Here is a 25,292-nt window from a genome sequence, read left to right as displayed (position 1 = left end):
TTTCCTGTGTTCATAATAAAAATAATTATCATGTTAAGGTGCTCTCTCTTGCCAGCAGTCGGGCACAACGGGAACAAGAAGGAAATCGATGGATACAGCCTCACAGTGTCTCTCGATCGTCTAAACATTTTCTGTGCAGTAAAAAATATCGATGAGCAAGACACTAAACTCCTGTCAAAAAGATTCAGACTGAAACACTGGATTCTCCTCAAGTTCACGCTTAAGACGAGACCGATAACGTTACACAACAATAAATATACTGAAGGATAATTATTGCACACACGTATATATGTAGGTGCTCTCTGTCTGTGTTTCTTACCTATGCAAACACAAACATAAAACATGGGAGACAACATGAACTAAGGCCAGTTTTGAGGAAGGAAGTTAAAGGAAGCAAACTCTACATTTTCCCAACACGTTTGTAACATCATAATTATACACTGTATAATCATAACTTAAAGAAAAATGTATGTTGCTCCTTTACACTAAACATAGTTATTTGAATTATCGCAGCTGAATGTGTTTCCCAGTTTACAGTGCCACATTTCAATGCCCTCTGCGGTTTGCTACTGATTGGACAGCCTTTGCTAGTGGCTTTATCCAGGGATGTCAGAAAAATAGTTTTTTTTTCATAAAAAAAAAAAAGATATTCTGTGCTTTTATAAGTAGGTTGTAATTTTTAGATGACAAACTGGGCAAAAACAAATGTATAAATAGTAAAAATGGTCAGACAGGCATTCCTTGCCATTCTTCAGAATCCTCTGCTAAGTCTTTAAGGAGTCCTTGGTCAGAAAAAGCTTGAGAGCAGAACACAAAAATCTTTCCCATCTTCCACAGTTATTTTATTTTCGTGGGAAGTATTTTGTATTGTAATTCTTTAAATGTTTTCAGTGCCTTTCATACTTTTGGGAAGTTCACTGTGCTTCTTTTTTGCTCTCCAACCCCTCTGCAACTCCCCTCCTGTCTGTTTCCTCCGTGGTCTCTCACTTTTTATAACTTTAAGCATTAGAGTGACTCTGCTCTCCCTGAAGTGGCTGTAGCTCCTGAGCCACATGGTTCTCCTGCCCCTCTAACGGCAGTGTGCTGTTACCAAGCTTCCTCTGGAGACCCTCCATGTGGTTGGACCCCTGTTGGTAGCTGGAGTGATGGCCAAACTTGGGGCTGGCTTTTTCCAGGAGTCTTTGGGATGGGTTGGTGCCTGACCCATCATGCAGGTGCTCCTCCTCATCTGTGTCAGCATCAATGAACTTGTTGATGGATGCATCGTGGAATGTGAAAATGCTGGGCAGTAAATTTTCTGGGCTCTTGGTTGGTGTCCTACTGCTGGCAGTTGTGTAGATTGACACCTCTGGGCTCTGGACTGTTGAGTTGTCTGAAAGGACCCCTGTCCCTGAATCTTCACCATCTTTGAAGTTGACCTTGAGCGAGCGGCTTTTGAGTGGGTTGTTGTGCAGGACCCTGGGGCTGTCAGAATACGAGCCGGTCTTTGTGGCCCGTCCAGTCAGGGGTGTATCAGTGCCCTGGGATCCTTCATGCTCGTTCTCCAAGGTAGGCTCCAGGCTGGGGTTAGTGCTGACCTTTCCTGGCATGTTGCTGATGGGGCTGTGGGAAAAGCGAGAGCTCTCAGGAAAGTCAGTGGCGCAGCTGATGAAGCTGTCAATACTGGACATGCTCTTCATATCCGTCACTGCCTCCGCTGTGCTTGAGATGGCTGCAGTGGGGATGTTTCCCATCTCAAATTCAGCTCTCTGCCTGTCTGCTTTGGACAGCTGTCCCTTTTCCTTGCTGTTGAGGTTGGGTTGTGACTGGGTCTTGGCCATCTTGTTGTACATCTCCTCCAGTTTCTGTGCACTGAGATGCTGAGGGCTGCTAGAGGGCTTGGCCTGCTCTTGGTAGCTTGACTCAAGGGTCTTCATAGGGCTGCTGTGGCTAGTCTGTGACTTGAGTTTGGGTGTCCCTTTCGGCTGACAAGGAGACACATGGTTATCATGAACCTTCTCCTTCTTCTCATCAGCTTTTTCCACCATTACACCCATGAGCTCAACACTGCGGCCAAATGCATCTTTGATGTTCATAGAGACAATGCTGCCATTTCTCTTCGCTCGCTCAAGGGCCTCTCGTCTTTTAATCGCTTTCTCCTGCCTCTTTTGCTCCTTGTAGAATTCAGAGAAGTTATTTACAATGATGGGAATAGGCAAGGCTATCACTAGTACTCCGGCGATGCAGCACAAACCTCCAACTATCTTTCCCAGTAAAGTTTTTGGGTAGATATCTCCATACCCTACTGTGGTCATAGTAATGGTAGCCCACCAGAAGGAAGCTGGGATGCTTTTGAACTTAGTGTCCTCTTCATCCTTTTCTGCAAAGAATACCAGACTGGAGAATATCATGATTCCCATGGCCAAGAAAAGGATGAGCAGGCCCAGCTCATTATAGCTCCTCCTGAGAGTGAAGCCCAGAGACTGAAGACCTGTGGAGTGACGCGCCAGCTTCAGAATACGCAGGATTCGCATGATCCGAAAAATCTGAACCACCCGACGGACGTTCTGAAATTGCAGCACACTCTTGTTGGATTCTGTTAGGAAGATGGTAACGTAGTATGGCAGGATGGCCAGCAGGTCAATAATATTCAGAGGACCTTTAAAGAACTTCCACTTGTTGGGTGAGGAGAGGAAACGCAGTAGGTACTCCATGGTAAACCAGGCAATACACACAGCTTCCACATGGGCCAGTTGTGGGTTGTCTGTGGCTTGGCCAAACTCATCTGTGTCCTGCAGCTCTGGAAGGGTGTTCAGAGACAAGGCAATAGTGGACAACACAATGAAAAGGATGGAGATAATTGCCAGGATCTGGAAAACACAGAGGGAAAAAAAAACAAAACATTAAAAATACTGAATAATACACAGTCATGCCTGAGGAGTGAAGCCCATTGCTGCATTCCCATCTAGTACCATTTTCCTGGGATTTCAGTGTTGGTCAGTTGGTTCCCGCTCTTTGACCCAGACTGAAATATCCCAACAACTACTGGATGGTTTACCATTACATTTTGTATTGAAATTCATATTCCCTTCTGGATGAAACCCTCTGACTGTGGTGATCCTCTGACTTCCTTAAGCGCCACTATGGGTTTGACAATTGTGGTTTTTAGTGAAATGTCAGCTTTACTTTGTGTTTAGTGCTAATTATTAAACATGCTAACATACTAAACTAGCACGGTAAACATTACCTGCTAAACATAAACATTGTCACTTTAAGCACGTTAGCATGCTGATGTTAGCATTCAACTCAAATCACCACTGTCCATACAGCCTCACAGAGCCACTAGCATGGTTGTAGACTTCTTGTCTAACATAACATGTAACATTCAGTTTATAAAGTTCTTCTTGAGGGTTACTTTTAAATAAAGTTTGAAGGTATGTTGGTCAAGTAACAAATCAAATGTAAGGGACTTATTAGGATATGCTTACTAACAAAATAGGAATGGCTTCAGACTAATTGCTTGTTCAGTCCAGTCTTTTAATCTTTGTCAAAACTAGAAATGTTTGATCTTCAGTACAGCATTTTGCTGATGATGGCCGCCTAGACTGAAATGATTAATAGACTTAAAGATGAAAAGGCTGCACTAAATATACAGTTACTCTAAAGCCATCTGTTCTGTGTTTGTGTGAGGGTCCTTCTCATTACATTGAACCAAGGTGGCACCCACACTATAGGTTTTTATTTTGTAGATCCAAGCAGTATTTTGACACCCTTCATCACAGATCATACATTTGAAGAGGTAATTTTGCCTGCTTGCAATTTCCTGCGTTTAAAAGTAGGGCAAAGGGGAACATGACAGCGGATGACCTGCGTAGCTAAAGTTAGCACTTGACTGCCCCTGAACTACATGCTGAAAGTTAAAAAGCTCCACCAAAGTGAAATAGTGTTTTAACAATGTCAGAGGAAGAAGGTCAGTCCCATGAGAAACACATTTCAGTGTGTCAAACTACTATGGTTCCTTTTGTGTAATTAAATTGCATTTCAGAAGTGACGTAAATGTCCCAACCAGTGATGGCATTTCCTGATGATATTCACGGCCCATTTAACTTTTTTGGTTACTTTCTTCATGAGCATTTGTGAAATGTCATGTCAGCATTTCAAAAGAAATAGGGTCAGAGCTAATATGATCTCTAGGGCAGATGTTTTTTTCCCCACCCTTTCCAAGTCTTGATGTATGCATTACAGAGAGAGACAGTGAAGGAGGGAGAGAGAGTTTGAGGTTGTATTGATACATTTTTAAAACCCCTGCCACACTCGTTCTGTCATTTCCACGCCATTTCTTTTCAGTATGCTTGATTCCTTCAGTGCCTGAGGCTACAAGAAACTCACAATGTTTAACTTGTTTTACAAAGCACACCATACATGCTCAGTGAGCCTGACTGACAGACTACTGGGGACCTCTGAGGCATTGAGCCACCTACTAATGATATAATCTGCTGAGCACAATAGGGTCTGGTCATAGTGCTGGGGATTAAGAAGGCTGCACAGTTGTGGATGTGTAGGTGTGCCACACCTATTATTCCTGTCCCACAGTCAGTGTGAAATCCAACACAAGGTCACTGTGGAGGCTGTGTCCCAGGCCAGTAGCGAGCAGGATTATTCGCTGGTACCAATCAGCAGCCATAAGCTTTAATTAATCTTGACAGGTGACTGCTTGTACATCTACCTTGGCCTTTGAAGAGGGAGACTAAAAGCAGAGAAACCCTGTTGCAGAGGGCAAGGGGTAAGAGAGGGCAGGAGAAAGACTAGAGAAAAGGCATCTGAACTTCAGCAGCCAAATAGTGTGGCTGTGAGAGGGAATTAAAGGGCAGACAAATAAAATTTAAACTCTATCAGAGCCTTTCCTGAAATAGCCTGCCTCCCAGTCTGCATCCCAAGAGACTCCAAGTGATGAATGAAAACTCTCAAACACGACCCATTAGAGGTAGATTTCGTGCTGAATAATAACCCCCAAGAGAATAAAACAACTAATGTCATCACAATGTGAAACTTTAACATGGTCCTCCTAATGGTAACAGGTTAAATGTGGAGTTACTATTTTCAGTGTTTTTTCAGGATGTGGAGGTCAGATAGGTTATCAGAAACCCAAGTTGTAAGAAAAGGAAATTACAGTATGAGCATTGATTTATTGGCAGCATTTAAAAAGAATCAAGAGCAGAGAGGCACTGGCTACTTGGCTTCAGTTTTAAAACGGGCCATCCAGTGGAAACCACACTCATCAGATCAAGACTAATCTAGCTTGACGCACTGACCAGGCCTAGGCTAATGAATCATGCTGAACACATGACAGTGTTGCAACTGGACCTAGGTGTGTAAAGAACAGTCCAAGCATGACCTGGTCATCCTACCCACCAAATTCTCTCTTCTCTCTTACTCACCTGTTCCCCTCCCACCACAGTAATGTGCCAGTCTGAGGTCAGCCAGAGAGGAGATTATAGGGCTGAGATCTCACCACAGAGACACAGATAGTGTAGACTAGAGGACACACAACGCAGTGACAAATCTGTGGCACAGAGGAAATGAGGCAAATCCAGTTTGAACAGACATTTGTAAATTTCCACTGTTAGGCAATGTAATGTGATGCAAGTGTATGTATGATTGGTGTTTGCAGAGTTGACACCATTTCAAAAATTAGGAAATTGAATATGAACTGCCAGACAGAGCAGAGCAGGAAGAGAACAGACATTTAAAATGAATACTCTCACAGTGCCTATAAAGCCAAAAAGCATTTAGGTGAATATATTTTACTTTGCAGCAAGGACGTTGAAACACAGATGCACTGCTGAGGAGGGTTATTGTTGGTGTTGTGTTACCTCATTAGCTCTTAATGATGAGCGCTGAGGTCATGGGACAGTGGGCCTCACCTCTTGTGAAAAACTGAAACACTGGAGATGAATCTGATCAAGGCTGCTGCTACTTCTGCACAACCCTTAGACATACATCTATAACACACACACATACACACGCATGCACGCACGCACGCACGCACACACACACACACACACACACACACACACACATCCACTTCCAGCTCAGTAATTAGCCCCAGGCCTCCCTTCCCCACAGGCCAGGAGGCAGGAGACTGAATATTTAATATCCTGCTGAAGTGCATGCTATATTGTCCTGGAAGAGGTGTTTGTGAGTGGGCACTCACTTGGCCGTGATGGACTTCAGAGCCAGAGAGGTGGTCTAGTTTTCACACTGCTTTCACCATACAGGGTTAGCTCTGCTTCATCAGTATTAGAAGTGCAACAATTACACACTGAGTAGCCAGGTTGCGCTCATTTCTCAGGAATGAAAAAGAAAGACATTGATAACTTTTGACAGGTTTTCCCATCTATGTTTTATCAGCACACACAATGGATCTTATTTCTTGCTATCTAGGGTCTTTATTCCTATTGTACCTTTTTTAAAATTTAGTCTCATTCCTTCCACTCACAGTCAATGTAACGAAGGAGGGCAAAAATACTTTAAAATTCTATTTTACATAAAATATACTTTCTTTTGATGATATCTCATCTTTTGATTAGTTTGCCATATCTGTGTGTTTTGAATTGTTTTAAAAGTCTGTATCTTGCTCCATCATGACAACGGAGGCTGTGGTCTGCTTGTTACTAACAGAAGTGATACATGTCCATGGAAAAATATTCATAGAAACTTTCTGAAAGTTCACCACCATAGTTTGGCATGCAAGCATGCAAACATTTACTAATTAACACTAAACACAAAGCACAGCTGAGGCTAATGGTTATGTCATTAGTTTTGAAGTTATTTAACAATTTTCCAAAGTACTGGAAAACTGAAATGTTGACCTGATGATGGCGATAGATGAAAAATCGGGGGATCACCAAATCTGTTGGATTCATCATTTAAGAACATTTCACAGCAGTCCAACCAATAGTTGTTTTAATCTGAACCAAAGATGCGAAGTAATAGACATTATCCAACATTTCCAAAATCACATTTCTGTCCAAATGCAGCTAAATACACAGTTTCTGTTTTAGACTTCACCCATGACCCTGTCAAATAAAACAGACATGTGCATATTGCTCTAGCATCGGCCTAAATCTAACTGAGCTCACTTATTGAACTATTTTTTTAAATCTTATTTACAACCTCAATTGCAGATGTACCCTCACTCTCAGAAATCAAGATAATCCTGCAGTGAGTGATCATGATAAGCTGATATTATTCTGTTCAATATTTTTCTAGGGTTTTGCTTGATTAATTAAAGTTGTTGTGAGAAAAGTCATAGTTGTCTCATCTCTGCTGTTCAGACTCAGATACTGACATACAGTCCAATATCACAAAACTGAGATGGTAAATTTTGGGAGACTTATTTTTCTTGAGAGGACTTAAATAGTTAGGATGTCTAATAAAGCTTTACATAGTAAAATATTTTGGGACAGAGAAATCAGAAGAACCCAGGCAGAAGGGAGAGAGCAGCTGGGGCAAAGAGAAGCGAGTCACATAGAGATTGGAGGCGTGTAAGGGATGAATAAAAACAGAAATACAAGAAACACAAATGCCATTTGGGTCTGAGAGTGAAAGACGTGATAAACAAAGCAGCATTGTAGTTGCCACCAGAATAAATCTTTTTAGCTAGTATTTAGCCTTCTACCTTACGCCATGCTGTGTGAAATATTTATTCACTTCTGTTTGTCTTCATTGTAACTGGATTTGCCCTTGTCACCGCATGAGCTGAATTAATGGGCGGATTATGTCCCAAAGTGACTCACTCATTTTATTTTCTATGGGCATGTTGGGTGTAAAATGGCATCTCTAATCCTCTTATTGTACTACTTCTTCTGTGATTTGCCAGTAAATGTTTTCTGGCCCTGTGCGCTGACAGTTGACCTTCCTCCCACAGCGTCTGTTGTGGTTGTGCTGTAGTTCCCTCTGTGGGATTCAGTGTCTGTGATTTTGTTTTTTATTGGAGGCTTCAGTGGAAAAGATGGATGGAATTACCCTGCCAGTAAACAAAGTGCTTCCTCACCAGACTAAATGGAGAAGCCTTTTGCAATTATATGCACATCTTCCCCAGGGTTACAATCATCTTCTTGGAAAGTTCCACATAGGGACTGTGATGCTGTAAAACTTCTCTCATACATAAACTAATTACAGTTAACCCCTTAACACACAGTTTCCCCTTTTGATTGGGCTTAAGTAATTTTAAAATTGCTCAAGTATGAGGTTGGTCATTCAACACAATCTCATAAAACGACCAAACCAAACATGTGTTAGACTGTCTAACAGTGCTTTCCAACTTCCCTACCCTGTCTGTGGGACTCATTACTTCCTACTGAAGACGTACATCTTTTAAAATGGGTCAGAAATGTATTGTTCTATCTAAAAAAGGCTCACTAATTCCTTAAAACAGTTGGGCACTACAGTTTTTTTTAGTAAACTTACTCAAACAGGACTAAACGGTGCATTTGTTGGGGACTATTTTCAGTGGCGGATTTGGTGCACTATAGTGAGTATTTATGGCAGCAGGATGGTATGTATGGGGCCGACTCGAAATAAACTATAGTGCCCATCATAATGAAGGAATATGTGACCCAGAGGTGATCACTGATGTGATTTTAATAGTTTTTGGACAACAATGGAGGTCTCTGGCACAGAGGAAAAAGATATATCAGGCTTTGGCTATTCAGACAATACTTGCAAGATCAATTTATTGCTGCTTTTAGTCTTATTATTGGATATGCTGACGATGACAAAAAAATTGTAAATCACCAGACCTATCCTTAAAAATCAGCCTATAAAATTTCCTGTCAGTGTCACATATTCTGTATTGAGCTGCCCCATATTGTTTTTTACGGCTGCCCCAAATATTCTTAATGTCTTGTGCATGTTGTGCCACTTCATAAAAATGATGCCGATTATATTTCCTCAACATTCAGACTTATGTATCTGGTATCTTTGTAAAGTTTAGACTCTCCACCAGAATTAAAAATAAAGTTCTGTGGTTTTGAACATTTTGTGCTCAGCATGTGTTTGTAATGACTCACTGGCGGGCTGCTGCTTGTTGACGGTTTTAACCTTCTAAAACAACACAATGGCAGGAGTAACAATTATATCCTGTAAGGCCTTTAGTGGGTGAGCTGAAGTACATAAACTCTCAGGATCATGGAGAGGTTACGTGTTATCTACTGATGCTTTTTATACAGTGTTGATGTTTTTTACTTGAATACTGTAATATTCTGTTTTTGTTTCAATTTATTTTTCAAGTGTGGTTGATCTCTGTGACATTGTTTCATTTTAGTTTGATTCAGTTTTAGTTTTGTAAAGCATTGTGTTCTTTACTATGTTTGATAATAAACTTTATTCACAGACGTTCTGGCCTAAGAAGAAAACCCTGGAAATCCAAAAGCTCAGAAAATTAACATGGAAAGAACAGAAACAACAACAGTAGTACTAACAATAATTATTAATTATGAATTCCTTTATATCTCAATGTGGTTGAAAAACAATGAGCACTTTCTGATTACATAAGTGCCCCCAGACTAAATTCTCCATCTGTTCCTGAACCAGATAGAAAACGACTTTAAGCATCTCCCAAATTGACAAGAGCTCCTGTGTGCTGCACAGATGTGCCCTTCGCCTCATCTGCCTCATTTCACCTTGCCTAGCAACCTTTTCTGTCCCACCTTTAAGCCTATAGCAGTGACCATCCTGTGCCATGTGCTGAGGAGGTGACAGGGAGATGGATTACTGAGCTTGTGGCTACTCGCAGGATGTGTCCTTTCGGAAGTGTGAAGGTGGTGCTAAAACGATGAGGCGCACAAACGCAGAGCATTAAGTGCACATGTGTGATGTTTGTAGGTCTATCTGAGCCCTCACGAATACAACATGCACAAAAGTTGTCATTTGGAAAGAACATTTTGTTTTGTATTAATGGTCAGGGATGACAGTTTAAGTTCAGATGGTGTAAGATTTTAATGCTGGTGTTAAAAGTTATGGAAATACTATAATTCCACAACATTTTTTTTAAAGTAATACCATTACCAATACCACCAATACCAATTGTTTGTATGTACAACTGTTTGTGTTTAGTTCTGTGGGACTTTTCGCTGCACTAAAGCTCATCACTGGGTGCTGGTGGGTGTCCATAGAGGCCAAGTCTGTATTTTTGGAGGGCATAAATGCATTTTTGGTGCATGTGAGGAGGAAAAGGTGAGAGGATGAGAAAGGCACAGAGGTAACACTGTGAATAATGAAGACAATATAAGAGAGTGACAGAGTGAGAAGGTGAGATGAGAGATTTCTCCCCTGCAGCTGATGTCGCCCTGAGTGTCAGTCCCCTCTGATAAAACACCTGGCTTTTTCCATAAGCCTTTCACCTGGGACAGGAAACCTTGACTCTGAAACATCTGGAGCACATGAGTTATCAGGTCTACACTGAATAATACATGCCGCAAAATTATAATAACAGCTTCTCTCCTGCATGTGCTAATTATTAAAGATGTTTTAGAGAATAAGAGCGAGAGCAAAACTATCTCATATATGCTATACTGAACTGCTGCAGATATCTCTCTTCCTCCGACTGAGTAATTTCATAAGGAATATAAATCAGTTTAAGCATGAAATGAAAGACTGATCCAAGATTATTAAGTGATAAAATACTAGTCATGAGCTGCTTGACTGGCAGTGCAAAGGAACTTTATAGATCCACATCACCTTCATGATGTAAGACTATTGATTTCGAACTATAAATTGGTCCCATATCCCCAGAAATCACCGTGCATCTCGCTGCTGTCAGCTTCTCTCCATGTGCTAATTTTTTACATCTGTAATAAGGATGTTAGAGTCCTTCTGCAGAAGAAATATGATTTCATGTGCAGTATGGAGATCTAAAACTAGAATATATCAATTCAATTATTCAATATCAATTATTACCACTTGTATATTATAAAATGAATTCCAATTAATTTGTATATACCCTATATGTATTTCATATAATGTATATTCCTCATACTGTAAGATAAATATGTAATCTATGCTTGTTTCATTTCATAATTTGACAATGATAATTTATAATAAATGAAACAAGAATAAATTACTTTTTTTTGGACATTTTGTTGTATTGTTTGAAAATGTGTGCGCAGTATTTTATTCTAAAGCTGACTTATATACATTTATAATTTCTTGGAAGCTCATGTAGGCTTTCCATAGCTATGATACAGTATGATACATAGTTATAATGCAATCAAAACTGAATTCATTTATCAGTAAAAGTAGAATTATGTCATGCAGCATATATTCAAATATATTTTGATGAAATTACATTATATTTTTCAATATAAAGAGTGGATGACCTATCAAAAAGCTTCATGTAGCTTCATATAAGGTGAAATAAGTTGAATCTTCAATGAACTGTGTGCCATCACCCTCTGCACTCTGCTGAATCTGAGGGACAGGCAGGTCCTCCTCACAGCATGTACTTGTCTGTCTGTATAAGCCTGCTGTGGGAACCCTCAGCAGGCTGGGGAGACTTTCCTCCAGCAGGCTGCAGAAAAAGCTCAGAGGCTGTATGGCTGAGCCCGACAAATGAAACATCTCCAGAGATGTACAATTCTGACATACAGTGGGCATTTTTGTGCGGCCCTGAACTGCAGCACAATGCCAATACTCGCAGGCTTACAGCATAATCGCATCTCTACTCAGTGAAGACACATCACACACAGCTGAAAATGACAAGTACTCAAAATCTGGCTTTGTTCTTGATACTTGTTTTTTTCCAGAGTGGAGCTCCAGCTGTCTCTTGTTGCTATGGTCTTGGCTCACTGGCAGCAGTGTTTGCAGGCAAATGAAAAACAAAGGACAGAATATATTGTGCTGAATCACCACCAACTCTGTTAATACAGCCTGTTTGGCAAAATGATTGTTTCTTTTTCATATTTTATTATGTGTGTGGTGGTGTGTGCATTACACGAGAGGATAAGTACCAGAGAAAGCTAGCAGGTTTTGGTGGTGTAATTAATATGTCAGTCAGCCAAGTCAAGTCAGGTTTAATTGTAAACAGAGGAAGTAATCAACATCAGGAGACAGGCGGCCTAAAGAGAAGCAGGAGGTATAAGACACTACTAGCTTTAATGTAGGTTATGACCAGCCTGCAAACAGAGCTCAGGAGATTACATCAGAAAAGGAAGTTCATGACCTCTGTCAGAGAGTGATTCCTGCAAATCAATGAATGACAGCAAATGATTAAGTTGCTTCCAGGGAAACCTTTTTCAGCCCAGTAACACTATACTAGTCATCGTTACACACATTCTGATGAAGAGGAAGATCTCTTTCTGTCATCTGCTATTTACTCTCCCACCATGTCATCTCCATGGCAACAAAACGCAAAGCCTCATCGTATGGTTTCATCAAGTCTGATGCGAGCTCGTGCCAAACAGTGGCCACAGAGGCCAATAAGATGCCTTCACTGATCTGGTGTCTGCTAACAGCTAATTAATGTTCACTTATTTTCCCATCTCCGGTGAACCTCCCCTGTGTTTACCATAAAGGGCCAGGTCACCAGGTTCCTGTGACACGATTGAGTGTCAGCACTGAGTGGGGAGGGTCATCTGGGCTGCTCACCGTGAACACCACCTGAAACAGGAGAGGCCTGCTCGCTGCCTGTAATCCTACATGATGCCCTATCACCTCTACACTACAGTTTCAGTGCTAGACATACAATGACATTCCAGACAGATAAGTCTAATGCTAATGTGCAATCAAATTAAAAGGTACTGAAACGTATTTTAAAGAAAGGGATCTTCATTTCGGGAAATTCGCTTTCTTGTCAAGCGTTATACTGCTCTGATGTCCGTACATTCAGTATGAAGCTACAGCCAGGACATAGTTAACTTAATTTATCAGACAGGATTAAAACAGCACCCAGCACCTCCAAAGCGTATTAATTAACATGTTATATAGCTTGTTTGTTTGCAGTGCAAAATCAACAATTCCTTGGCAGATTCAACAAAAGAGATAGACCATGTTAATCGATGAGCTTCAGAAGTGCTCGTGGGCAAATTTTGCTACCGGTGGACAAAGCCTGGCTAGCTCCTCCCCCCTGTTTCAAGTCTTTATGCTAAACTAACAGGCTGCTGGCTGTAGTTTAGCTTCATATTTACTGTTTACTGTCTACATATTTACCTACTCTCTGTAGGTAAGTGCATAGGCATATTACCAAAAATGTCAAAATATTTCATTAACATACTGGTTGACAATATTGTCTGCCTTCTACTTGGGAGCTGAGAGGTGTAGCTCCAGCAGTGGCTGCCATGTCTCAAGCTTCTCTGGCACTTCCATCATCGAAGCAGAGAAGCTCTGGTCTGTCACATCTCACCTCTCTGTATGTGCCTGTGAAACTGCTAATGCATCAAAACTAAAATTGTCTTAACTGGTCCCAGTGCGCCAGGCCACTGTTCAGTGTAGCCATGACAACAAATTTACCAGGTTGCGATTATAGAAAGTGCTGCGCCACTGGATGTCTGGCAGGATCTATTTCCTTCTGTACCTTTTTCTTTTCCCTCACATGTGTCTGCCATATCCCTCTCTGCCTGAGTATGAAGATATTTCTGTATTAGAGATGGATGATTAGCAAATGGTTAGTTGTAACGCCAGATGGCACATGCACTGTGCTCCATTTGACACCGACATTTTTACATAAAACAATCTGTGATGAGGAAACAGAATGCACAAAGACAAAAATGGCCCAGGGTCTTGTTTTAGAAGCAAATGTGCCTCAGCGTCTCCCATGGAGAATTAAGCATCCAGCTGACACCAAGCTAAATATCCAAACTCGGTGTAGCAGCATGGCAGAGTACACATCTAGATTCTACCAAGTTTTGTTGCTTCCTGGTTTTTTGTATAATGAAATCATCCAAAAATGACAAACAGCATGAAAAATCCCTCCATGCACATCACCTTTCTTCACCTACTGTACTTTTAACTGCGTGTTGAATCCTCAAGTCAGACATGGCAAATCAAATCTAAGATTACGCCTCTAATACTCTGAACACAGATGCTAACCGTAACATAAAACCATCTGTTTTTCATTCTGTGAAACACCTGCTGTGTACCAGAGTCTCCTCTTAAATGTTTTAGCAGCAGTGGAAGGGCGGACCAAAGAACTTCCTACCTGACCATCAAGAACCACAGCTCTGTGTGTGTGTGTGTATGTGTGTGTGTGCATGTGGGTGTGTGGGTGTCCATACAGTATGTCTCCTACATCAGTGTCAGACCACTAAATGTCTCCCTGGCCTGCTCATTTCTGTCCAACTGTGCAGTTCTCTGGAGGCCACAGCACTCTGGCACAGCCGTTCATCCTCAGTGGTAAAGCGAGGCCAGAGATACATAATGTAGAAAGAGACCAAGAGAAAAAGATGTTTGAAGTGCAGGGTATAGTGTATAATGTATGCAGCTGAGATGCACAGGCGCCGAAGCGCCCTAAGGCAACAGGCAGAAAAGAAACTTTAGAAGTGACCTATTTTTTTTTAACACCTCAATGAAATGCTAAAGTGTAACTGTGTAGTAATGATCAGCTACAGAAATAGAACAATGAAGCCCAGTGAGTTTTTACTGTCCTCCAACTGGAGAAAGAAAGAAAGAAAGAAAGACAGAAAGAAAAGAAACTGAGAGTCTGGCATTTACGAGAGGAACAGTTAAGAGGGATCTAACCTTTAAAAGATGAACATTCATTCTGAGCTTAGAGGCCTGACACACAAAAATAAAACATTCGTTACATCTGACTATGTGATGGGGCTTTTCAGTGCTAAAAAGCACAAGAGGGAAGAACTGGTGTGTACTATACTTACAGCAACTTATGCATAACATTGTGTGTTTGTGTTTACAGTGAAACATGAGAATGGGACATTTTCAGTTTACGCCTGGGCCACGAGGCCTTTCAGTCATGCTGTAATAGGAGTGGACAGAGATTTTTATCAGATGGAAAAGCGTATCCAGCCGTCTGTCACAACATGTGGCGAATGCAAACAATGGCAGGCGACTGTTTGTGATCTGTGAGACTGACTGAACCAGGATTTGCACACTGATGATCAAAAACAGAGCTGGGTCCATCAGTGCAGAATGCAGAGGGATTAATTGTCATGGTGTGATGACAGTGGAGGAACGAAAACACAGGCTTAGCCTCTCTGTCTTGTCTCACACATCTTCTTCCTCTTCTTTTCCTCAACTAAATGTTAACACTTAACATGCACATGCAAACACACAGTAACACACATGAACTGACAGACAGCAGCTCAGAGTGTACGCAGATCTCCTCATGGGGACACTGCAGTACCTTGGCGTGCAGCTCAGCTGATAGTTTCCATGGTAACGTGAGGCTTTTTAGCATTTGCATAACAGATGCAGCAAGGCATTCACAAAAACAGGACACAGAAAACAGAGAGCAGGGGACATGTAATCGTACTGAACCACACACAGGAAGAAATACAGCTCTGCATCCGTATTGATCACTGACTGACACTGAAACTGATTAGAGAGGAGAGTTAAAAGAAGAAAAGAAAAAAAACTTCAGTGCAAGGATTTGTAAAACAGTAAAGCATGTGTCCTTCTTCTTCTCTGAAACATTCAATCTTTCCTATGTTAACACAGAAAAAAAAAAATTGATATCTCTGACAATTTAGTGCTTAGTAGCTGGTTACAAAAAAGTTCAAGCTCTTGCCATGCTCCGCAAATTAGCTGATACGATAACTTGATTAATCAACGAGAAGACTGATTTATTGCTTCAGTCAAAACCAACACAAAAATCTCTGTAATAAACAGACAGATAAACTTCCAGGATGTACCACTCTTACTACAGTTTGGTGCATGATCACAGACTGTGTGTACATTTCGAAAAGCACAAACAAATCTTAAGTATCGCGTTTATTATGTTTTCCAAAGATGACACAGATAATGATAACAACCTCTTTTAGCTGATTGGCTGCCAATTTAAAGATATCAAATATGGGTCATATATTACAAATGGGTTAGTGGTTGTAATTGTGCCATTATTTGCTCTCTTTGTCCCATGTAAATCTTGTCATCATTGTATTGTAGGAATGAGAAATGGCTACAGATCCAGTATTGATTGTAGCAGACTGCTGATTTCCAGTCTGGAGGGGCAGAGTTTCCCAGTTGTATAAAGTGGGAGCAACAGTGACGATGATTTGCAAGTGGAACAAAACTATTATAGACGGATGTGTTTAATGCTGCTGCCATCCTCAGGATCCTAGAGCTGAGACAGTAGGCAGAAAGAAAGACAGACAAGAGTTGAGGGGGTGCAATCCAACTGTGCCAGACAAAATCATGATTGGAAAAAAAAACACACTGTAGTGTCATAATTCTGTGGTCTCACTTTAGTTTCCCAGGCATGAAGCTCAAGTAGAGAGCTCGACTCACTGAAAAATAAAAGGCTAAACACATGTCAGACTGGTGCGTGATGCTCCACACACTGCCTATATCCATCCAGCCTGTTGTAAACTGGCCGACAGTCAAGCACGCTGGCCCAGCCAATCACTGCCATACATGGAGATTCTGACCCCAGATTAAAACACACTTAACCAGTCTCCCTCTGCTTCTCCTGACCCTCTCTATTCAAGCCAACATTTTTTTTTTTTTTTTTTGCAAATGATCTGTTTTACCTCCATCACCACCCATTTAAGATGCTCCTCAGTTTACCTGAGCTGACCTGCCCTCCAGTGTCTCACCACACACAGTCCTTACACAGACCTTACATTAGGTTGAGTAAACAGCACTTTATTGCCTGACCAATGGGGCAGTCACAGTGCTTCCCTTTATGAAAGAAATCAATCAGGGATCTGTTTTAATTTGCAGCTGTTATCCTTCCCACAACTAATCTGCCTCTTCTGCTGCTAGTGCAGCTGCTGCCCTGCCCACCAGCCACTGTGTTGGTTGATGTATTACAGAGAGGCTGCAGAGTGTCCTGGCGGTTACAGACACTACCTTTCACTACTTTCAGTGTTGCAAGCATTTTGATAAACTTACATGAATCTTCCAGACCACTTCAGGGCAATTACTTGTTCATTCAAGTAATGTTTATTTTATTTTCTTCCCAAGGTCTTTCCCAAAACGATCAGAATCTCCCAAATGCTCAAAATGATCAGTACATGCACATTATATGCTCATCGTTCTCTTTTAGTAGGCTACTCTCAGTGCTCACACACTTATCACCTACACCATGTCTCAGTTACTTACCTTAAATGACTGTGTTAATTCCAAATAATCTCATATTGTAAGTAACCTCATTAATTCATCTTTATTCTACAGTTGGGAGCTCCCATTTGAATTGAAGGCCTTTATTTGTGGACTGTCCACCAGCTGATTTTATCCTTGTTACCTCTTGAATGATTCTAATCATATAACAATCATTCTTTTCCACATGGGCATACTTCATAATACATTTATCCACAAGACAGAAAAGTGCTGAATTTACAAATCTGTTAGAAATGCAATATGACAGGTTAACAGAGCTCTTTTTCTTTGAGTATCCTCACTGTTCACAGTGAGTATGTTCCACAACAAGAATTACAAGCATTTCTGTAATCACTTTTTGGCATTAGTCTCTGGGAGTGTGGGATCACACTAAGATTAGAAAGCAAATCCTTAGAGATTTGGCAACGCTGTTGTTGGCATTATTCACAGAGCCAAGGTTTCCATGGGTTAGCCCCTGGGATTTCAGTCTAATACTGATTTTGATCTGGGCAGAGGGTTGATGAAGAGGCTCTAATAAGCAGCCTTCTCCACTTATTTTCTCAAAGCCCTGTCCTGCTGGAAACCCAGTGGGCTGACCAACTGTATTACATAAGGTCATAATAAGTAAAAAAAAAAAAAAAAGAAAAACTTGGACATGTTGTCTGCATCACCACTTGGTGGAAAAGACAGTGGATGATATCTGCACATGTTAATTACAAGTCCCTTACTTTACATAACATACAACACATTCTATTATATTTATTAAGCTATTTCAGTTATTTCTATGGCGCCCGGTAAGAGAGTCTGCTCCTCCTTAAAAGGTGATATTTCATGGTATCTATCAATCACTTAGGGCTTCAGCTAACACTGATTAATCGTTTAGTCCATGAAATTTAAAAAAAAAAAGTTAAAAAATACCAATAACAATTTCTCATAGACGTCTTCAAATGTCTTGTTTTGTTAAACCTAAACTCAAAGGTATTGAGATTACAAAGGAATACGACAAAGAAAATAATCTAGAACCAGAGAATTTTTTCCGTTTTTAGCTTGTACAACAACTGAAATTATGAACATTTCAAATAGTTGCTGAATTTTCTGCTCAGTTAACTGTTGAATCCTTTCAGCTCCACAATCAATCGATGAATTTGCTCATCTATCCGCTAGCAAATGTAAGAGTTCTTCGTCCCCCTCACCTCAGGGTCAGTGCATCTGGAACCACAGATATTTGTTAATGTAACGACAATGGAGTCAAGTTTCCCGCAGCTCACTAACCCTTTCAATTTACATCACGCTGCTCAGTTTACACAGGACCCATTGACTCCCAGCTTCTGCCCTCCTGGGAGATGGAGCTGCCCGAGGTAGTTTAACAGATCGATGTCACACCCAGAATGAGGCAGCCAGACGATGAATTTCCAATAGTTATGAACAAGACAAAAGCAAGTTGGCCTCATAACAGACTGGATGAAGAAACATAAAGACATAGTAGTGGCGTACATGATGCTGATAATAATAACAGCTCTACTAGTGAGTAAGAGACCATGATTAATATGTCTTTGTGCTCCTCTGGTCCCTATGTCCACTCACCTACCATAATTTTATAACCTTTAACCCGTGACCCATATTTCCTCCTCTCTTCTCTTCTCCTCTCCTCTCCTCTCCTCTCCTCTCCTCTCCTACTTGGCCCACTTAAGACCAACATGCCTCGCTGTGGCCTACATCTCATACCAGACAGTGGTAAGGTGAGGTGCTCATGCCTGGTGTCTGGTAGGCGGAAAGAAGGAGTGAGAGAAATGAGAGCAGTGAGTAGGCTGAGGCTCTGGCGGTAAACTGGGGAGAAACAGGGACTCCTGGGATTGCTGCCTGGAGATTAGTGGGATAGTGAACGCAATCCACCCACTCTGCACTGCCGGACTATCAGCTACACTGGTTCTTGGTGTAACGGAGTGCGGTGTGCTAAGGACAGCATTTAAATTCAGATAAATGTGCCGGACCTTTCCGGGCTCCTTTTAATGAGAAACACCTGCATGCGAGTCATTCCCTGTGCTCAGTGGCCACAGGGTTTCAGGTGAGCTACCTGAGGAGGTGTACGGCTTTCAGCTGCTCCCCAGGGACTTCCTCTGTGGTGTCATCCTGGCAAAAAGAGTCATGTACCACTAAAGTGATCTCCTGAGTCTCGTATAGCTCGTCGGCAGTACTGTGCTACCCAAAGCACTTCTCCTGAATTTAATTACAACAAATGAACATTAGTTCCTCCTCAGTCAGCACACAATAGGAGTCTCACATAATTACCATCAACATTAGCATACAAATACTGTGAGGATGTGGCATTTAATCCTCTGTCACATTGTCAGATGTTCACTTTGGATTCTACATATTTTAAACTGACTTTCACTTAAATGTGTCTCCCTCACTGCATGAGTGACTGACAGGCCTAACAGTGCAGCTGTTGTCCCATTTGCATCCCTGGATGACAACTCAAACTGACCTGAAGGATAAAATTCACAGCTGACTGGCAGCAGAACCCAGACTTGCCTTACTAACACTTCTACAAGAGAAACATTTTGAAACAAAAAGGAAAGTATGTCCTTACATCAGTTTTAAATAGAAGCTGCAATTCTTTGCTGTGTTGACCCAGAAAAGCTTCTCTTTTCCACATTACATCTCTGTCTCTCTCTCACTTGCACTTACTCAGAGAAGCCTGATAAATACACACACCCACATACTGTAAATACAGTACACCCAAACAGCACAGCATATCATGTAGACAAGTGTAGTAATATGCCTTTGTAATTTCATTTTAATTAGGAATCTTTCGGATTTGAAAAATATTTTTGTAAATGAATGCACATTTGCTCTTCTCTGATACTTGTTATTACCTGCAGTGAAGTTTGCAGACACTGAGTGCACAGAAGAAATGCCTCTGTTGGTCTGTAACCTTCTCTTAAAGTCCACTCATTAGTACTTGAGCTGTGGAAAATTGTTTGTATGTTTCTGTGATTCTTGAGAGGTCTATTTGTTCTGTGCCATCAAGTTCAAAGTGCATTTGGTACTAATTACAACAGCCTGTATAACAACAAACAAATGCCTGTACTTTTGTGTACACAGGATACCACTGGTTAATCCTTTTTAAGGAATAAATTCAACTTTTAGGAGATATGTTTGTTTGTATTCTGGCCAAGAGTCAAAACAGAGGTTGTGCCCATTCAGTATGAAGCTGCAGCCAGCAGCCAGTTAGCTTAGTTTAGCAAAGAGAATGGGAACAGAGGGAAACAGCTAGCCTGGCTGTGTCCTAAGGTCAAAAGTCAACCTGTTGGCTTCTCTAAAGCTCATTAAATAACATATTATATCTCATATATCTCATTTATTTTATTATTTTTCATCTTGTTGACACTGTGAACTTGCCAGGAAACCAGCAGAGAGGAAAAAGTAACTGCGCCCGGCCAATGAATAGCACCCCATGTAGCCCTCTGTAAAACTCCTGCCTGCTGTTGCTGCACTTCAGTTTTTGTACAAATCAAATGGACAAGACATAACATCTTAGTTAGCAAACTTTGGAAATGTGGGTTTGTTAGCAAGGCCAGCTGTTTTCCCCTTTGTTTCTACTCTTTATGCTAAGCAATGCTAACCAGCGGTTGGCTGTAGCTTCATATTTACAGTACAGATATTATCTTCATGTCTTACTCTGGGGAAAAAAAATAAATATTTTCAAAATGTAGATGTAGATGATTGAGTCTGAAAATTCACATAAAAATGAAAAACACATAGATAGATTTAATTCCATTTCTGTGCTCGCCTTTACAAATAAATATTAAATTATGTGACAGTAAAACCACAACCTTCTACCACTCTGTCACCAAGACCCTCTGCCATCACACCAATCACCAAAGTGCCAGTTAATCTCACCACTCCCCCACACTCCCTCTTTCTTTCTCCCTCTGTGTGAGAGGCCACCTTCTACTGCTTTAGAGAAGAAACATACTTATAAATCTGACAGTGTGCTGTTGGTGAAACTAAATGACTGCTTATTTGATGTAGTCCAATGAAAAGGTTCCAGGCTGTCACAAACAATCAACTAAATTACAACATCAATGTGTCTATTTAAGGATATGTGTGTGTGTGTGTGTGTGTGTGTGTGTGTGTGTGTGTGTGTGTGTGTGTGTGTGTGTGTGTGTGCTGCTTCATGAGGAGTGGGAAAATAACAGGCTAAAAATGAAAACGCATTTGAAAGGAAGCCAGAGACTGGAAGTTGGTGCATGAATGTGTGTTTGTGTGTGTGTGTGTGTACATGTGTGTGACAGAGTATGTATTTATAGAAGCCCCTTGGGAGAGGAATACCATCACTGTGCTAAGGTAGACGATCTGGTGGGGCTGTGCTGGATGTCACACTAAGGTGGCTTCATCACTCCTCACAGGCTGTGCCTCATTAGGATGAGCAACACCCTGTATAATATTAACAACCACACCACTTCTGCATTGTCCGTCTAACTCTTTTTGTGCAAACACCATTAAAAAACCAACACAACTCCTCTGGGGATGGTAGTTGTTGAAAACACTGGTGTCACAGTTCCCTCTGTAAATGTGGTTTTCTTGTTTTTCATACAAAATTTAAAAAAAAAACAAAACAAAAAAACAACAACAATGGTACTCTTCAGGTTTTCCATGCTCTCTGTTGGTATTGATCACCCCGGTTTGAATGAGTTATTCTGTTCCATAATAATTGAATAGCGTAGGCGGATACATTGATCCAGAAATTGAACTGAACTCCCCATGACTGTTTCTCTCTTGACACACACACACACACACACACACACACACACACACACACACACAGGCTGATCCCCGATGCAACAGTTGCTCTTCTTGGGTCCACACAGGTGAGCAGAGAGGTGAGAAGGTTGCAACAAAGCGAAGATGAGCTCTTATCCCCCTTTGCTGGACTCATCTGTGGAGACACTGGGAAAACCTTTCACCCCACTCCCACTCAAGCCAACCTCATCTCAAGAGCTGCATTATCTCTGTAAACCACACTGGGACTTGCCTCAGAAACCAAGCATTACAATGTTATCTGTGGGACCCTGATGATCTCCACTTCCTCATGCTGCAGAGAACCATTTGTGCGGTATATTTTCACATGTGAACTAATCACTCACACTGGATCTAAGGCTTTCCTCTGCATACATGAATGCATACAAGTGTGCAGGCGATGGTTTTTAAACATAGCTCCTGTGTTTGCTTTGCGCTGTCACTGTGTTTGCTAAAGAACAGACGCTACTGAATGAGACTCTCACACCCATCTGCCTCTTTCCCTGCTGACATTTTACTGCAATGACATAATGTGTGCAGCCTCAGCTTTACTCTTTTCATGTATATTGGTTCACTTAGAAGCTGTATTTCTCACAAGTAGATAAACTCACTGGAAAATAAAATGTCTGTTTTGTTTACTGTATCGTCGGGTGATATGCTCAGCACGACTGTAACCTGAAGCTTTGTTTAATTCAGCCTGTCTAGCATGGCAGACGTGATGCCCCACAGTGAGAGACTGGAGGTGATCCAGTGTTAATTGAGCCCTGTTGTTGACTGTTTGTCCATGGAGCTTTCAGGTGTTGGGTTCTGTATCAAATTCAGGTAATTACTGTTCCTCAGTCTGGCAGCCGCTGTGAGTAGCAGCACACGTGGATTTACACCTGCCTTCATAGAGACGAGGGACTTCAAATAGGGCGAATGCAATTTCAAACCAAGAAAAATGTTGAGAGCTTGTGTTTGTTGTGGTTTGAATCTCTATAGGCTTTCTCGGGCTGCTGGGTGTGTAGTTGGAGAAACACTTTTGTCTGTATTGTTGTAAAAACCTAAATCATTTCAGCTCCAGAACACTTTCTTTGGACAAAACACTCCTTGGCATTGACGGAGACACACAACATAAGGTAATGGTTCTAAAAGGAAGAGACAGGCTGATTTGAGTTGGTGTGCTGAGCCTTATCTACCCCTGTGTATGATGTGACCAGCCCCATCTCAAATGGGAAGCCAACAGCAGACAGCCATTATTCAGAACATGTACCCTCTTCATCATTACATTAAAGTGGCACAGTAATTACAGTATATTTTGTTGCATTTTCTTTTCCATAGAATAAACCATGCTCAGTCATTCAGAAACAGCTCTCTGGAGACAAATTTGTGAGAGAGAGCAACATTGCTTTTGAGAGGAAATTGCAGAAAAGCTTGGAATTTCTAATGCAAGAAAAGCTTGTATTAGAAATCATAGCACTGCAGTAACGCATACCACATACAGTTATGACTGAGCTTTTCCCTTCAACCCTCTTAAAAGACCAAGGGATATGGTTAAGAAGCAAAGACTCTGAGTAGGTGTAAGTCTAACATCTAATGAAAACAGTTGAGCCCTTGTACTCTAGTCAAACAAAAGGCCAAAGCTCAGAACTTCCTCAGTTACACTGTCATTGCATTGTGTTTCTTTACTATTTGCTTGACGGCTAAGTGACCCTGGATGAGGCGTGCTTGACGAAAGCAGCTGATTAAAAATGCACGAGCCCTGTTTTTGTTGTGCCATCGCCAAGTGATGACAGGCAGGGTAAAGCACGTTGTAGCACTTGAGTTTGGCCGAGAAGTCGAGGGAGCAGCAGTGGAGAGCAGTGTAATGTAAAGACGAAACCGTGAAAGCTCAGAGATTGATTACATAGATTGAGGCTCCACAGAAAATATATCTGCTGTCAGAAAATGTATTGGACTGACTACAGAATTTCTTTGCATTATTCAGTCATGCCTGCCATTCCCGCATGGGTGGCTGGAAACTGACCTTTTCAGTCTCAGCCTGCAGAGTGAGCGATGAAAACCTTGGTGTGGTGTGCAACCTCAGCTTAAGAAGCAGTTTTTGTGCACAAATGCTTTGGGTTGTTAAGTCTAACTCTCTGGAAACTTCTGCTTTAGTCTGTGGGTGACCACTCAGCCCCACACCACTCTACATCGTGTGAGTGATGTTCTGTCCACCCTCTGACAGGCCTGTCTGAATAATGAATGAAGTTCTGCAGCAAAGTAGTCATGTCTCTGTCCCCTTGCGATTGACCTCTGACCTTTTTAAATGTCAGTGTCCTCTACAGCCTCAAACCCAGTTCTACAAATGTGTGAGGCATATGAGGAAAATCTGATAAGGCTTTGTACCAAAAAGTAAAGCTTGGGTTTTGTAGGTCTGTCAAACAGAGATACTATACAGTGGGAATCAGTGTGTGTCTGTGTGTGCATGTGTAATATGCTGTATTGCCCCAGCTGGCTGGTGCGATAAGGTAATGTAGCGTACTAGATCACCTCTCTCCATGGAAACTGCAGGGCAATGGAGGGTTCAGAAAGCTACAGTTGCCTTCTTCCTCATAAAGCCATATGCTCCAAACTGGAATTAGTAGAAAGGAGCCATCTTTACTGTGCGAAAATAGATAAATCTATTGATCATTTGCATTTGTTATTTCCACTTGCTGAAATCACATCCCCAGTATTTGGCAAATGCACAGTCAAATCATGTTATCTCAGATGCTGTGGATCACATGCTGAAACTAAATCCATTAGTCAGAAATTAGTTTTTCTCACATGAATGTATTTCCAAGTAAAGCCTTAAACCTGCATTAATTGATTTTTTTGGCCACCTGAAGGCAGTGGAAAGTATCTGACTCATGTTTTATAAGTTGATATAAACTTGTTAGTAAAACATTGCCTATTTACACATCCAGCAGATACAGAGCAACATAAGCATTTGTTTGGCTTCGTATTTTGTTCACCTGATGAACATAAGTAAATGTGCACTCTCCTCCATTTCCCTCACTAGTTGGTGGAGAGAGTGAACATTTACTTATGTTCAACTTGTGAGGGAAATGTCTGGCTCTTTAGCTACCAAATGCTCTACTTTGTTCACCAGCTAATCTCCTAACGTTGTTTATCTGCCATTTGTTGCTGAGCTGGTGGAGTACTGTGGGCACATCAGGGCTTTGTTTCTGAAAACAGCTGCTCGAGCAGTGAGCGTAAACTGCAACAGTGAAGTT

At 41.3% G+C, this 25,292-nt stretch overlaps 1 protein-coding gene across 1 annotated transcript in view; it reads right to left on the bottom strand.

Annotated features, from left to right (window-relative positions):
- Window positions 1-858: 858 nt before the first annotated feature.
- The window catches only part of LOC139630031 (potassium voltage-gated channel subfamily B member 1-like), a 33,208-nt gene continuing 8,774 nt past the window's right edge, over window positions 859-25,292 (bottom strand). Inside the window, exon 3 of the mRNA XM_071493010.1 lies at window positions 859-2,849. Coding sequence (XP_071349111.1) covers window positions 999-2,849 — 1,851 coding nt within the window. The 3' untranslated portion in view covers window positions 859-998. The remainder of the gene's footprint in view (window positions 2,850-25,292) is intronic.

This window comes from Trachinotus anak, unplaced genomic scaffold, assembly GCF_046630095.1.
Source record: "Trachinotus anak isolate AG129_WGS33_773 ecotype Australia unplaced genomic scaffold, CSIRO_AGI_Tana_v1 ptg000013l, whole genome shotgun sequence".
Lineage (NCBI taxonomy): Eukaryota > Metazoa > Chordata > Actinopteri > Carangiformes > Carangidae > Trachinotus > Trachinotus anak.
The sequence above is the reverse complement of the archived record's forward strand: the minus strand, read 5'-3'. Positions and strand labels throughout refer to the sequence as shown.